A 12,497-nucleotide genomic window follows, 5' to 3' on the forward strand; every position below is an offset into this window, starting at 1 on the left:
AAGTGCATAAGACAGAGATCTGCCAAAGGACTGGGGAGCAGGCTTTTTATAGGGGCGTGAGCACCTGGCCCAGGTGCACGCCACTTAGCCTGATGACCTGCATCACTCTGCTCCCCAAGTCCTAGGAACCAATAGAAACAGACAATTAGAAGGGCAAAACAAACACAACTCATAACCAGATAACCTAAGTGAAACATAAGGTGAAATACATGTAGCTACACAAGACACAATACAGGGAACCGTCACAGTGCACTGACAGCATCCGAAACGGGTGCCATATAACAGACAATAAGTAAAAAATACATTACAGTACAAAAACACATGTAACTTATGCAACAATACAAAACACATGTAACATGCTCCAGTGTGGAGGAAGAACGCTTAGGATGTTTACTGTGATCTCTCACTCTTGAAATATATAATCCTTGCTTTCTGTTGTGTGTAAACAATAATAACAATTCAAAGCAGTTGTCCTCCAAACTCCTCCTCCAGTGTCTGTCATAAGAACAGAGGGAACGCCCTATGATCATGACACCAGAACCTGCTTGGCTCGCGCAGCTGCAGCCCGTCAAGCCTAATTTATGCTCCGTCCCGTGAAGGTGTCGCATGCAGAGAACGGCCGAGAATAGCAGATCTCCAAGCTCACAGTGTTCTCTTCCGTGACGCGGTTGTGAGCTTGTATGTCAGCTGTTCTCGGTGGAAAAGCAAATCTGCTGCAAACATTACATGTATTGTACACTATTTACATGGTTGTGTAATATCGTCCTTCTATGGTATAATAATCCCTAATAATAATGTCATAACAGTAACAGTAGGAATGAGTCATCTAATACATTGTAGCAGACAGAAAGCAGTGCAGCAGGTAGACAGGTCTTCAGGTGAGGAGTTTCATCAACTTCACACTTCAGAATTCAGAATCTTTTCATTAAGGTTGGGTCTGGATAGAGGTGGGGGGGGGGGCTGGGGGTGGTGGGGGGGACAGAAAGAAAAACAAGGAAAGCATTGGTGTCATTTTAGATTTTAACCACTTTAAAAAATATTTTATACTTTGGCTTCAAAAATAGCAGATATACAAGCTCATAGTAGATCTACTATTTCGTAACATTTGTGCAAATCTTTGAATGTAATATATTTCTCAACATTTTTAAATCAAATCTTTGCTTCAGGGGGTCCCTGGAACAACATATTTTCAGATGGGGGTCCGCAGCCAAATACATATAATGTTGGGGGTCATTGACAAGTTTGTGAACCACTGATTTTTAAGAAAACAGTTAGGATTTAGAAGACATTTGTAGAATCAGCCTCAGGTGTTAAAGGGTTAAAGTGTAGAATAATTCAACCTTTTACTAGAATGTGATGAAAGATTGATTGTAAATAACAGTGAGATGAGTTGATATGAAATAAAACATGAAACATTATGTACCTTTTCTGAGAGCATGAAACCCAATGCTACGTTTCTCACAATGCAGAACACCGTTGATGATGGCGATGATGGCGATGATGATGGCGATGATGGCGATGATGATGGTGATGATGATAAAAGGTTCAACTGGAGGAGACTCTAGTCTAGCTTCAGCTGGAGGAGACTCTAGTCTAGGTTCAACTGGAGGAGACTCTAGTCTAGGTTCAACCGGAGAAGACTCTAGAGAGACAGAATAAAAGAAGAAGAGGAGGAAGAGAGAAGTGAAATAGGAAGAAGATTCAGTCCACATTCACTCCTTACTCTATTGTTACAACTCAATAATCAATAGCTTTTATAGATCAGTGATTTACCACTCAACATGATACACAAGTACATACGTTCCTGAATACAAATACATGTTTTCAAACTTTTCACCAACAATAGTTACACCATTTATATACAAATAACAAGTATTGATCAACAACAGACACATTTTTGCAGGTCAGGTGTCAATAACGTCTATCTTTTCTAATAATATTTTGTGTTTTTTTTTAAACACTACAAACTTGGTAAACATTTTTTTATTGTACTGATTATCTGTGTAATCAATTCATCAAGATGTGTTAACACTTGGGGTGCCAGAGGTTTATTAAAATATTATTTGTTGAGTGCCAGGATTTTTAACCATTTTTGAACCTTTTTCAAGTAGTCACAAAATATTTTCAGTGATCACCGTCCTCACGGTGATCCCCTCATTACACACATACAGGTCTCGTACAATCGGGGGGAAAAAAATGAAAAACATTCGGTAATCCGTTCCATAGTTGCAGCCAGTTGAAAATAGTTAAATTAACATTGTAAAAAAAAAAAGTACACAGGAGCCGAGATACAGGTTTTTGAAGTCATAAGTTAACCAGGAAGTGGATTGGAGTCTAAATCTTCGAACAATGACATCTCCTGGTGCTGTGAAGGATTTTTTTTTTTTTCAAAAACAGTATATATACGGTCTTGGCACACAACGTCAGTTTTTGAAAAGAAGTATATATACGGTTTTGGCACCCAATGTATGACTCATTTATGTATATATGCTGTTGAATCTTTGATTTTGATATTGCTGCCATTGCTAAAGTAGCCTACCTGTGAACGACAAATCACACTTTCATTCATTGAGTTTCATTCTAGGGAAAAACTAGAAAAAGTGGGCCTGACAGCAACAATATAAACATTAACTAGAAATAACTACCCGACAATGTAGGATCATTTCAAAGGTGACTGATCTATGAACTATGAACTATTTCAACAATATAAAACTAAAATTAGTTCAACAATGTAGACCAGCAACACTTTCTTTTTTTTACTTAATTATAATTTCTCAGAACAATTGTCTTACCAACAACGAGTTGAACGGTGGATTCCTTCTTGGATTCAATGAAGCAGGAGTAGATTCCTGTATCAGATGGTTTCACTCTGGTCAGTTTGAGGGACACGTTGCCTTTCTTCACTTCATCCTGGAAGAGAAAAGTTCTTCTCATGTAGGAAGGATCCTTAGCCTCATCATCTTCACCCCCGTTCCTATGGTAGTGGACATGTGGATCACCTGGTAGGTCTGGTCTGGACCACTCTACGGTCAGGGCAGTGAGGTCGATGTAGTGACCAACCTCACATGGTAGAACAACATCCTCTCCAACTGTTTTCACCAGACGTCCTGATAAGAAAAGAAAAGAAAAGAAAAGAAAAGAAAAGAAAAGAAAAGAAAAGAAACATCTTTATTGATACCTATAGGTAGGGTCGGGCGATATGGAAAAATATTATATCACGATATTTTTTCAGCCAATATCACGATAACGATATTTATCACAATACCTTTGTTAGTTTTTAGGATTATTATTATTTCATTATGATTATTCATAACATATATGATGATTAATTATATTATACTAGACCATACCCGGTGAAGTGCGCAGGCGAAAGTAGTTGCAAACGTTGGGTTATTAAACGTCCTGTCGCGCGCCCCCAACCCCCCCCTCCCCCCGCGGTCAACGGCATGACATTGTGTGTAATGTAATGGCTTGTTTTCATAGACCTTGCTTGTTTCTCGTGCGAAACCTGGAAACCCTGCTCTCCCATTGTTTGACACATAAACGCTAATAATAAGCTGAGATTTGATAAAATTGAAAAAAGGGCTTCGCAGTTGCGTTCAGATGGTAATGGTCAATGGCTGTGTGCAAATCAGATCAGATCAATTGCTCCAGACACTGAGGAGAACCGGGCACACATTTTTGCTCTCAGAGGTTTTTTTGCTCTCAGAGGTTTGTCAAATTATAGGAGGATGATTATTCATTATTATTATAAGATATATGGTCTTATAATAATCATGGGGCACGTATAATCATTATATAATAATCATATAATATAATGAATCATCATATATCTTATTAATTAATGTGTTCACAAACAGACAAACAGGTTACAGACAAACAGGTTACAGACAGACAGACAGACAGACAGACAGATAGATAGATAGATAGATAGATAGACAGACAGACAGACAGACAGACAGACAGACAGACAGACAGACAGACAGACAGACAGACAGACAGATAGATAGATAGATTTTCACTGCTTCTGACAGAACATCTGACAGTCAGTGGTAGAAAGTCACTAAGTACATTTACTCAAGTACTGTACTTAATTACAGGCACAAACTGAGGTGTGATTCATGAACGTGTGTGTAGATCGCTGATATATGTGTATCGCAGCTGCTCCTCATTTTTGTCTGACAGTCAGAGGCGTGTTCACATAGAGAATTATTTGCATTGCTCCACGCCCCATTTAAGACCATAAAAGGTAACCGGAAATGTCCTATGACATCACCACTCCTCAAAATGGACAGATCTCCAAGCTTACAACGCAGTGGGACGCACCGTATGACAACTTGTAGATCAGCACAAGCGAACCTTAATAAAGTAATGGCCTTCACGTGGAATGAGATCGGAAAGTTTAACAAAGTTACAAAGTTTAACCTCACGACCAAAGGCTAATACAACTTGGAATGGATATTATATTATATAAGCCTTTCTACTGAACTACTACTCCCCTAGACCCAGTGGGTCGTAATAATAATAATAAACTTTATTTGTATAGCACCTTTCATGACATGAAATGCAGCTCAAAGTGCTTTACAGAGCAAGAATACAATAACAGTTACAACCAATTTAACAAAAATGCAAGAAAAAAAGAAAAGCTAAAACATAAAACAACATTAAAATAGGCAATACAGTGAGGACTTAAAAAATCAACTAAGGAATCAGCTAAAAGCAAGAGTGAAGAAATAGGTCTTGAGCTGTGCTTTAAAGCTATCGACAGAGGCTGCCTGTCTTAGGTGTAATGGGAGTTTATTCCACGCTGTCGGTCCGTAGAAGCAGAATGCTGCTTCACCGTATTTTTTATAAGTCATTGTAGGCACCTCGAGCAGGTCAGCACTTGAAGACCTGAGGGCCCGGTTTGGAACATATCTCTCTAGGCAGTCAGAGAGGTAGGAAGGTGCCAAACCATTTAGAGCTTTATAAACTATTAAAATAATTTTAAAATCAATCCTAAAAACAACCGGGAGCCAGTGTAGTGAAGCTAGAACTGGAGTGATATGTTCTCTCATCCTAGTTTTTTTCTAAAAACCCAGCCAGTTGTCCACGCTGGCATTCATTTCACAGAGCTCAGTGCTGTGAGGGCTTATTTACGCCAATAGTGGTCTTTTATTTAACAGGTCAGCTCGCCTCAAATAAATAACTCCATCTCAGCTACAGTTCCATCTGAACTAAAACAACTAGAGATGTGTCGGTGATGAACGAATCGAGTCTTTTGAACGTCTCTTTAAAGCGAACGATGAGATCCGGTTCGCAGTAGGGAGCCGTTCCTCTTTATATATGCTTATATTATACAATTGTATACAATTGTATACAATATTCAAATATTATTGTATACAATTGTATACAATATTCAAATATTATTGTATACAATGGTATACAATATTCAAATATTATTGTATACAATGGTATACAATATTCAAATATTCGAATGAGCCAGTCTTTTGAACAGCTCTTTGAAAGAAACGGTGAGCCTACACCTCTGCGTACGACTGTGTTGCACAGTGAGCATTGCCGATCTAAAAGCCTTGCGTTGCGTTGTGGGCTTGTAGATCGTCTAAGTTCACCCAATGACACGTCATACGGACAAAGTCCAAACCAGGTTTTACCATAATTCCTCCAACAATCGCGCATGGTTCTTTAACGTATACACACTATGAAACCCACACCCCCTCTTACACCAGCAAGCAACCCTGGCTGTGGCAATCAGATTTTTAGTAGCCACAAATCATTCATTTATTGTAAAGATTTTTTTTGGGGGCGGATTACATTCATTTTGGGTTAATTTTGTATTTTGGGACGGGGTAAAAAAGGTTAGTCTATAGCCCTGCTGAAGACTAGATATGAAGTATTGAAAAATGTGCATGTTATGATAAAAGTACAACACATAACCATAACATTTATTCTTCACAGGACAAAATGCATACTTACTGATCACTTTAATGTTATGACTGCTCTGCACTCGGCCGTTTATCTCCACAGAATATATTCCACCGTCTGTTATGTTCATATTGTAGATGACCAACCTTCCAGTGTCTTTATTCAATGCAGTGCGATCTCTATATGTCCCGTAGTAATCCACTTCAGGACCAAAGGCCGTATCCCATTCCGCAACCTTATTGCCGTCATGTTTCCAAAGGAGGCCAGTGGTGTTTTCAGTTACAGAATTATTATCTGGAAGTAATTTAAGGATTCCTCCCAGTGGAATGTGTATCACATCTTGTTGGGCTGTGTGAAGAACATTATTTCAGTCAAGTTGAACAGTTAAAACCGTAAATATTGAAACAAAAACTTGTAGAATGAAGGGTTTATCAGCCGAAACAGCTAGCTATATTAAAACTAAACTAAAATGAAGCAAAACTCAACAATCTCTACAGTAGCATAATTATAATTTAAAATACCCAACCATACATACAGCAAGAGTAAAATTGTCTGAAGAGTGAAATTGTTATTAAAAACTATTTTAATTACAATATGTCTGATTTATATGTTGCCATATTTGAGTTTAATAGTTTAATACAGTTTAATAAAAGCAATAATCCACGTGAGGACACATGGGGTTAGTGGTTTTAGAACAGTTAACCACGCTGCTGTTATAAAATCATTGTAAACTAAACTAATGTCTTATTGTTACACCAGAGATTCATTTCTTTCACATTATTAGATTTTCCATCATTTAAAATGACCTGTTCTCCTCTCTTTCTATGTAAATGTAATGTAAAAATAATACAAACTAGAAAAAGTGCTCCTCGGAGCACAGGTCTCCACCAGGTCAGGTAGGTTATTGTGGCCTCCTGGTGGCGCTATAATAGGCCAATGTGAAAAGGGTGGCATTTATTCTTAGGCCTTGCACGGCAATCGGACACTGCATTCATGATTTGAGGCATTTTGTTCAAAAAAATTGTTTTGCTAAATTAGACCTGCTGGTGGCGCTATAACAGGCCAATGTTAAAAGGGTGGCATTTGCTCCTCAACATAGTGTGAATGTGCGTGCAAAGTTTGACCGCAATCGGATGCTGCATTCATGATTTGCGGCATTTTGTTCAAAACAAGCCATTACTGCAAACTTTAGATGTCAATCTTAGCCAATCAGGATGGAATCCGTCTTGATCACATGACTATAGAGATCATGTGTACCGATTTGCGTGACATTTGGATCAAATTGGAAGGAGTAATATACAAAAATGTGTTTTACATAAGTCGGCCTCCTGGTGGCGCTCTAAAAGGCAGATGTGAAAAATGCAGGACAAGGGTTTTTCCTTGACCTCTAGGGAGTGCGCTTACAAAGTTTTACACAGATTGGTGCAGTTATAGGTAAAAACACGAATGGGCCTGTTATAGCGCCACCATGAGGCTGATTTGAACATTTTCAAGTGGCATTTCTTCCCCGGCATAGTGGAAATATGCGTGCAAAATTTCAAGGAAATTGCATGCTGTGTTCATGATTTGAGGCATTTTGTTCAAAACGGAGCACTCCTGCAAACTTTGGAAGCCATTTTTTGCCAATCAGGTAACAGCCAAGACCCGTTTCGTTTAATGACTATAGAGATACTGTGTACCGATTTACGGGATTTTTGGACAAAATCTGTAGGAGTACTGTCAAAAAATAGGTTTTGAACAAATCGGCCTCCTGGTGGCGCTATAAAAGGCCCATGTGAAAAGTTTGGGGCAGAGGTTCTGCTGTGGCATCCAGGGAGTGTGTGTGCACAGTTTCACTGCGAGCAAGCCAACGGTGCCGGAGATTAGCTGTCCACAGACAGAATGACGGACGGACGGACGGACGGACACACACACACACGGACGGACGGACAGGGGGCAAAACTTACTCTCTCGCCATGCCTTTCGGCCTGGCGGAGACAATAATGTCATAAACAGTAGGTTAGTTACAGTGTAGCCTGAGGCTACGAGCTCAATCCATGGTCTTGAAGGGCGGACCCAAACACAGCCGCCTGGATTTGTGCGTGGCTTCCTATTGCTTCACCAATCTATGTCCCCGCCTCCCCTCCCCTCCCCCCCTCGGCCTGTGCACGGAGCACGCTGACGTCACCAAATTTAGAGCGACGCCCCTCTGCACTCTGATTGGTTAGGAGATAACAAGGTCCAAGACCATCGTTCTTGCATCGCTCCCCCAGGCTTTTTTTCTTTTGTAACAAAAAAAAAAGCCTGGGTTTCCGAGGCTAGTTACAGTGTAATTAATTTACCTCCAGTGATGCAGAGATGATACAGAACTAACAGCAGAAGGAGACGTGATGAATGTCTCTGAGAGTAGATCACATGTGAGATCGCCATGTTCACAACTAGAAACAATAATAAAGACAGACAGACAGACAGACAGACAGACAGACAGACAGACAGACAGACAGAAAGAAAAGCTTAGTCTCATGATATCAATAAGATGATCATGGAGAATATTCAATTCTGATTGGCCAGAAGAAGATTATTTTCAGATAATTGTACAGCTTGGATGTAATGACCTCATCACTGTTGTAAATGAATAATGCATTATGGAAATGTTACTGTATCTAATTAACTATCCTTAAAAACAACATTACCTTATGTTTAGGTGGAAAACATACACACACATCATTGATTGCTGAGACTGTGTGTGTGTGTGTGTGTGTGTGTGTGTGTGTGTGTGTGTGTGTGTGTGTGTGTGTGTGTGTGTGTGTGTGTGTGTGTGTGTGTGTGTGTGTGTGTGTGCGTGCGTGCGTGCGTGCGTGCGTGTGTGTGTGTGTGTGTGTGTGAACAATTAGGACCCAAAAAGTGAATAACGTGTACATTTAAAATAAACTGGTTCTGAAGTTTACATTTCTTTCAAATATGTATTTGCATTTAAGTGCCATAACACAAATAATTTAACACAATGTATATATTACATTTATAAAATAAACTGTTGAAATATCTATTTGCATTTAAGTTCTTTTAGCATAAATGCAATAACAAACTTATGTAAAACAATGTATATATTACATTCATCAACCTTCCCAACTCTAATGCACATGTATGGTCAAAGCAAATCAAGGCGCAATTTATTAAAGAGTAAAGAATCCCCACCTCAGTTTACAAATGGAACCCTGTAGGTTCAAATGGGAGAAACTACACTCAAAGATACAAATGGATAAATGAAATGACCTCGGAGGAGTTAAACGGTACAGATGGATGAAATATAAAACAAAGTGGTTTGAGTGAAGAACAGAAGCTGCTGTCTGTCTGAACCCAAGAAATACATTCAGTTAAGTTAGGAGTTAACTCCCTCTCTCTATTGTATGTGTTGCTCTCTCTCTCACATGCCGCCTCTCTCGCTCTCTTTGTGTGGTATGTGTCTCATTTCCTTTCTCGCCCTCTCTCTCTCCCGGACCCGTCCCTCACTCATTCTGTCCCTCTCTACACCTCTCTCTCTCGCTCCCTATCACTGTGTGTGTGTGTGTGTGTGTGTGTGTGTGTGTGTGTGTGTGTGTGTGTGTGTGTGTGTGTGTGTGTGTACACACACACACACACACACACACACACACACACACACACTGTGTGTAAAGTAGCCTGGCTATAAGTGCTCTCTTCCTCTTCTCTCTTATGACCATTCTCACTTTTTTAGGTATTCTAAAATGTGGTTCTGCTGTTGCAGTATTTGTCTCAACAAGCCCATTTTCTCTATGTGGTGCTCTGCTGGTTAGTTTTTATGTTATACGTGAAAAAAGATCGAAACACATTCATGTAATTGCCAAAGCAAATTCTTATGTGTATTACACAATGGCTAATAAAGGAATCTGAAACATGGCTTACAAATCCTCCCAGAATAGATGCCAGGTTTACACGGCGCCTATGTCTTTGAAACGTTCACTTAAGGGTTTCACGCCGCTTAATAATGTTCTTGTATTTGATATGACCTCTTTAAATTCCACATTTTTATTACATAGATGGCATGTCTTCTCTATCTCTCCTTTATCGCTGTTTGCCATTGTGTTGTTTAGTTTTAGTCTCCTTATTCTCTCGTAAATGTTGTTTTTCTCTGTGTTATCCACGCATGCACACTAATGTGTGCACCCGTGGTCGCCTTCACACGACGTCATATGTAGGCGGATCCTTGGATCTCTTGAGATTGGTTTAGGGCAGTTAAGGGAAATGTTAATCCCCTCCCCCAAGTAATCGACTACAGTGCACATCAGGCTACTACCCACGGGGAGGGAGTTGTTTCTTTTCCCTTCTTTTGCCTTCCCCTTCTTAATAATAACCATGTAACCAATGAAAATAATTAACACAATATTAACTACAATAGATCCATTGGAACACAGGCTCCTCTTTTGCTCCTTTTTCCATTTCCTGAAAACTACTACTTTTTTGAACATGCAAAGTCACATAAATGACTCAAACTTGTAAATAATATAACAAATGATTCATGTATGTATGTATATAGATATAAAGTAAAGACATTTTATCTTTATGTGCTGAACAGATGTTGAAAGAATCGATGCAGCTGTCAGCTGATCTGAATCGTGTGAGTTCATGTCATAGAGAGGATGTTAGTTTAACTTCCTCCAACAGTGGAAAACATCTGACGTCACTCTGGTTTAATCTGAAGTCTAGGGTTACAATGAGTCATGGTGAGAGGAGTCAGTTTACATGAAGTGGAGCCATTTCTTGTAAAGTTTCAGGGCTGCCAACACCCCTGGACCCTGCAGGAGTCTCTTGACTCCTCTGAGATCCTGACAATCTCCTACTATTTGACTCTTACTTAGACAGGGCCAGGGGCCATTTTCGAATTGCAGCCTCCTGTTCAACATAAATGACGTTCTAATACATGATTAGGCTACCATATTTACAACAATACTTTTTAAAAAAAAACACAAAACATAACACACACACACACACACACACACACACACACACACGCACACGCACACACACTTCTCCACTGCGGTTAACAAAGGACGATAAAGTGTAACTTACTGGTTTTCACGTTGTAAAAATGTAAAGTTGAGCCAAAAATGTTTGAATCCACTGACTGATCTGTTTACTGTGCCTGATGTTGAGGCTCAGAGAGGAATGACCTACTATACTGTAACCTTCGTCTCAGGCTGAATTATTCCCAAGTTGCCAGGTCTATAAAAAACAAGCCGCACAACGCGTTGCATGTTGATCTGCTTTTTTCAAAATAAATATTGGAACAAAAGTGATTGATTGAATACTTTATTAACAGTTTGCAATTTGTACACATAGGTACAATTTCGTTTTACAATGAGTGTTTAAAGGATAACACAAAAAGCCCTGGGGGTGTTTCCATTGTGGTCCACTCCTGTGTATTCAATTAATTAAAACGTAACTGCTATAATGGGTTGTAATTTGTTATATTTTTCATTATCTATTGTAATATCATTTATTTGTCCTAAACTTGGGTTTACCATGTATTTGTTGCACCGGAAGGTCTAATTGTCTTGATCAAGCCGGAACGCTTTATAAAGTGTAGTTTCATGCAGATTCACAAGCGTGTTACACTGATACACTTCCTCTCACTAAGGAGCGTATTATTGTTTGAGCGTGTGCGGGACGGAATAAGGTACTTGTCTTTGCTTTATAAATGTGTACATTTACGTTCCTATCATGTGTCTTTATGTTGATTTGATGTATTTTGTTCCAGTTGTGCGTTGCTGTTGCCGACCATGGATTTGCTCTCTCATTCCCTTTGGTTTATGTGCAGTCAGCGAGGTGTGTTTGTGTTTCAGTCATGTGTTTGTTACATTCATGTTGTTTATACTTTAATGTTCCATTATTTATGTGCGTGTATTGTTTATGCTTTGTTTTGTACAGTTTTACGTTGTTGGATTGTTTGCCAGTAAGAGTGCAATAAATCTACCAGTATGAAGAACAACCTGAGTCGTTTATGGGACCAAAGGCAGTGATAGTAAAACTCGATTGCAGAAGAAGTAAAACTCGGATGCCAGAAGTACAACTCGTCGCAAGAAGTACAACTCGAGTGCAAGATCAATCCACGCAGTTCGACCGGACTGCAAAGAATCCACGGCAGTCAACCTCGGCACCCGGAAATCCACGGCAGTCAAACTTGCTGGAAAGGAGAGCAGTTACCCATAGTAGAAGTTATAGTGGAAGAGTTCACTGATAATGATCCAGAACTTCACAAGGACAAGGTGTACAACACAGAGGCAAAGGAAGAAAAGGCCCAGGTGTACAACACAAATGCAAAGGAAGAAAGGACATTACTAGACCTAAGAAAGTTCTCTGGTTGGGAAAGAGAAGCTGCCAAAGCCATTAAATGTCTGAGGTGCCATGCTCAACAAGTTAAGGGTCTTACACTTAAGAAAAGTGAAGCTACAAGTGTTGAGCAAAGAAAGGAAGCAGAGCAGAGTGAAGCATTCAGAGAAATCAAAAGTGTAAAGCGACGTAAAGACGTCCAGCTTAAAGGTAGCACAAAGAAGCTGAACAAGATAAATCCATGTGTT

General features: G+C 39.5%; 1 protein-coding gene across 2 annotated transcripts; it reads right to left on the bottom strand.

Moving 5' to 3' along the window:
* Positions 1-842: 842 nt before the first annotated feature.
* Positions 843-11,123, bottom strand: LOC308087512 (uncharacterized protein). Of its 2 annotated transcripts, XM_080431433.1 has the most exons (6): positions 10,990-11,123; positions 8,247-8,342; positions 5,977-6,273; positions 2,793-3,107; positions 1,424-1,642; positions 843-960 (listed from the first exon to the last, which is right to left on the bottom strand). In XM_080431433.1, exons 2-6 carry the CDS (start codon positions 8,332-8,334, stop codon positions 926-928), a joined length of 954 nt encoding a protein of 317 aa, XP_080287559.1. In that variant the 5' UTR covers positions 8,335-8,342; positions 10,990-11,123; the 3' UTR covers positions 843-925. The 2 variants fall into 2 exon arrangements, with proteins under 2 accessions (XP_080287559.1, XP_080287560.1); XM_080431434.1 differs by lacking the exon at positions 5,977-6,273.
* Between the last annotated feature and the right edge of the window lie 1,374 nt (positions 11,124-12,497).

The sequence above is a fragment of the Gymnoscopelus braueri genome, assembly GCF_963280865.1.
Source record: "Gymnoscopelus braueri genome assembly, chromosome: 6".
In the NCBI taxonomy this organism is placed as follows: domain Eukaryota; kingdom Metazoa; phylum Chordata; class Actinopteri; order Myctophiformes; family Myctophidae; genus Gymnoscopelus; species Gymnoscopelus braueri.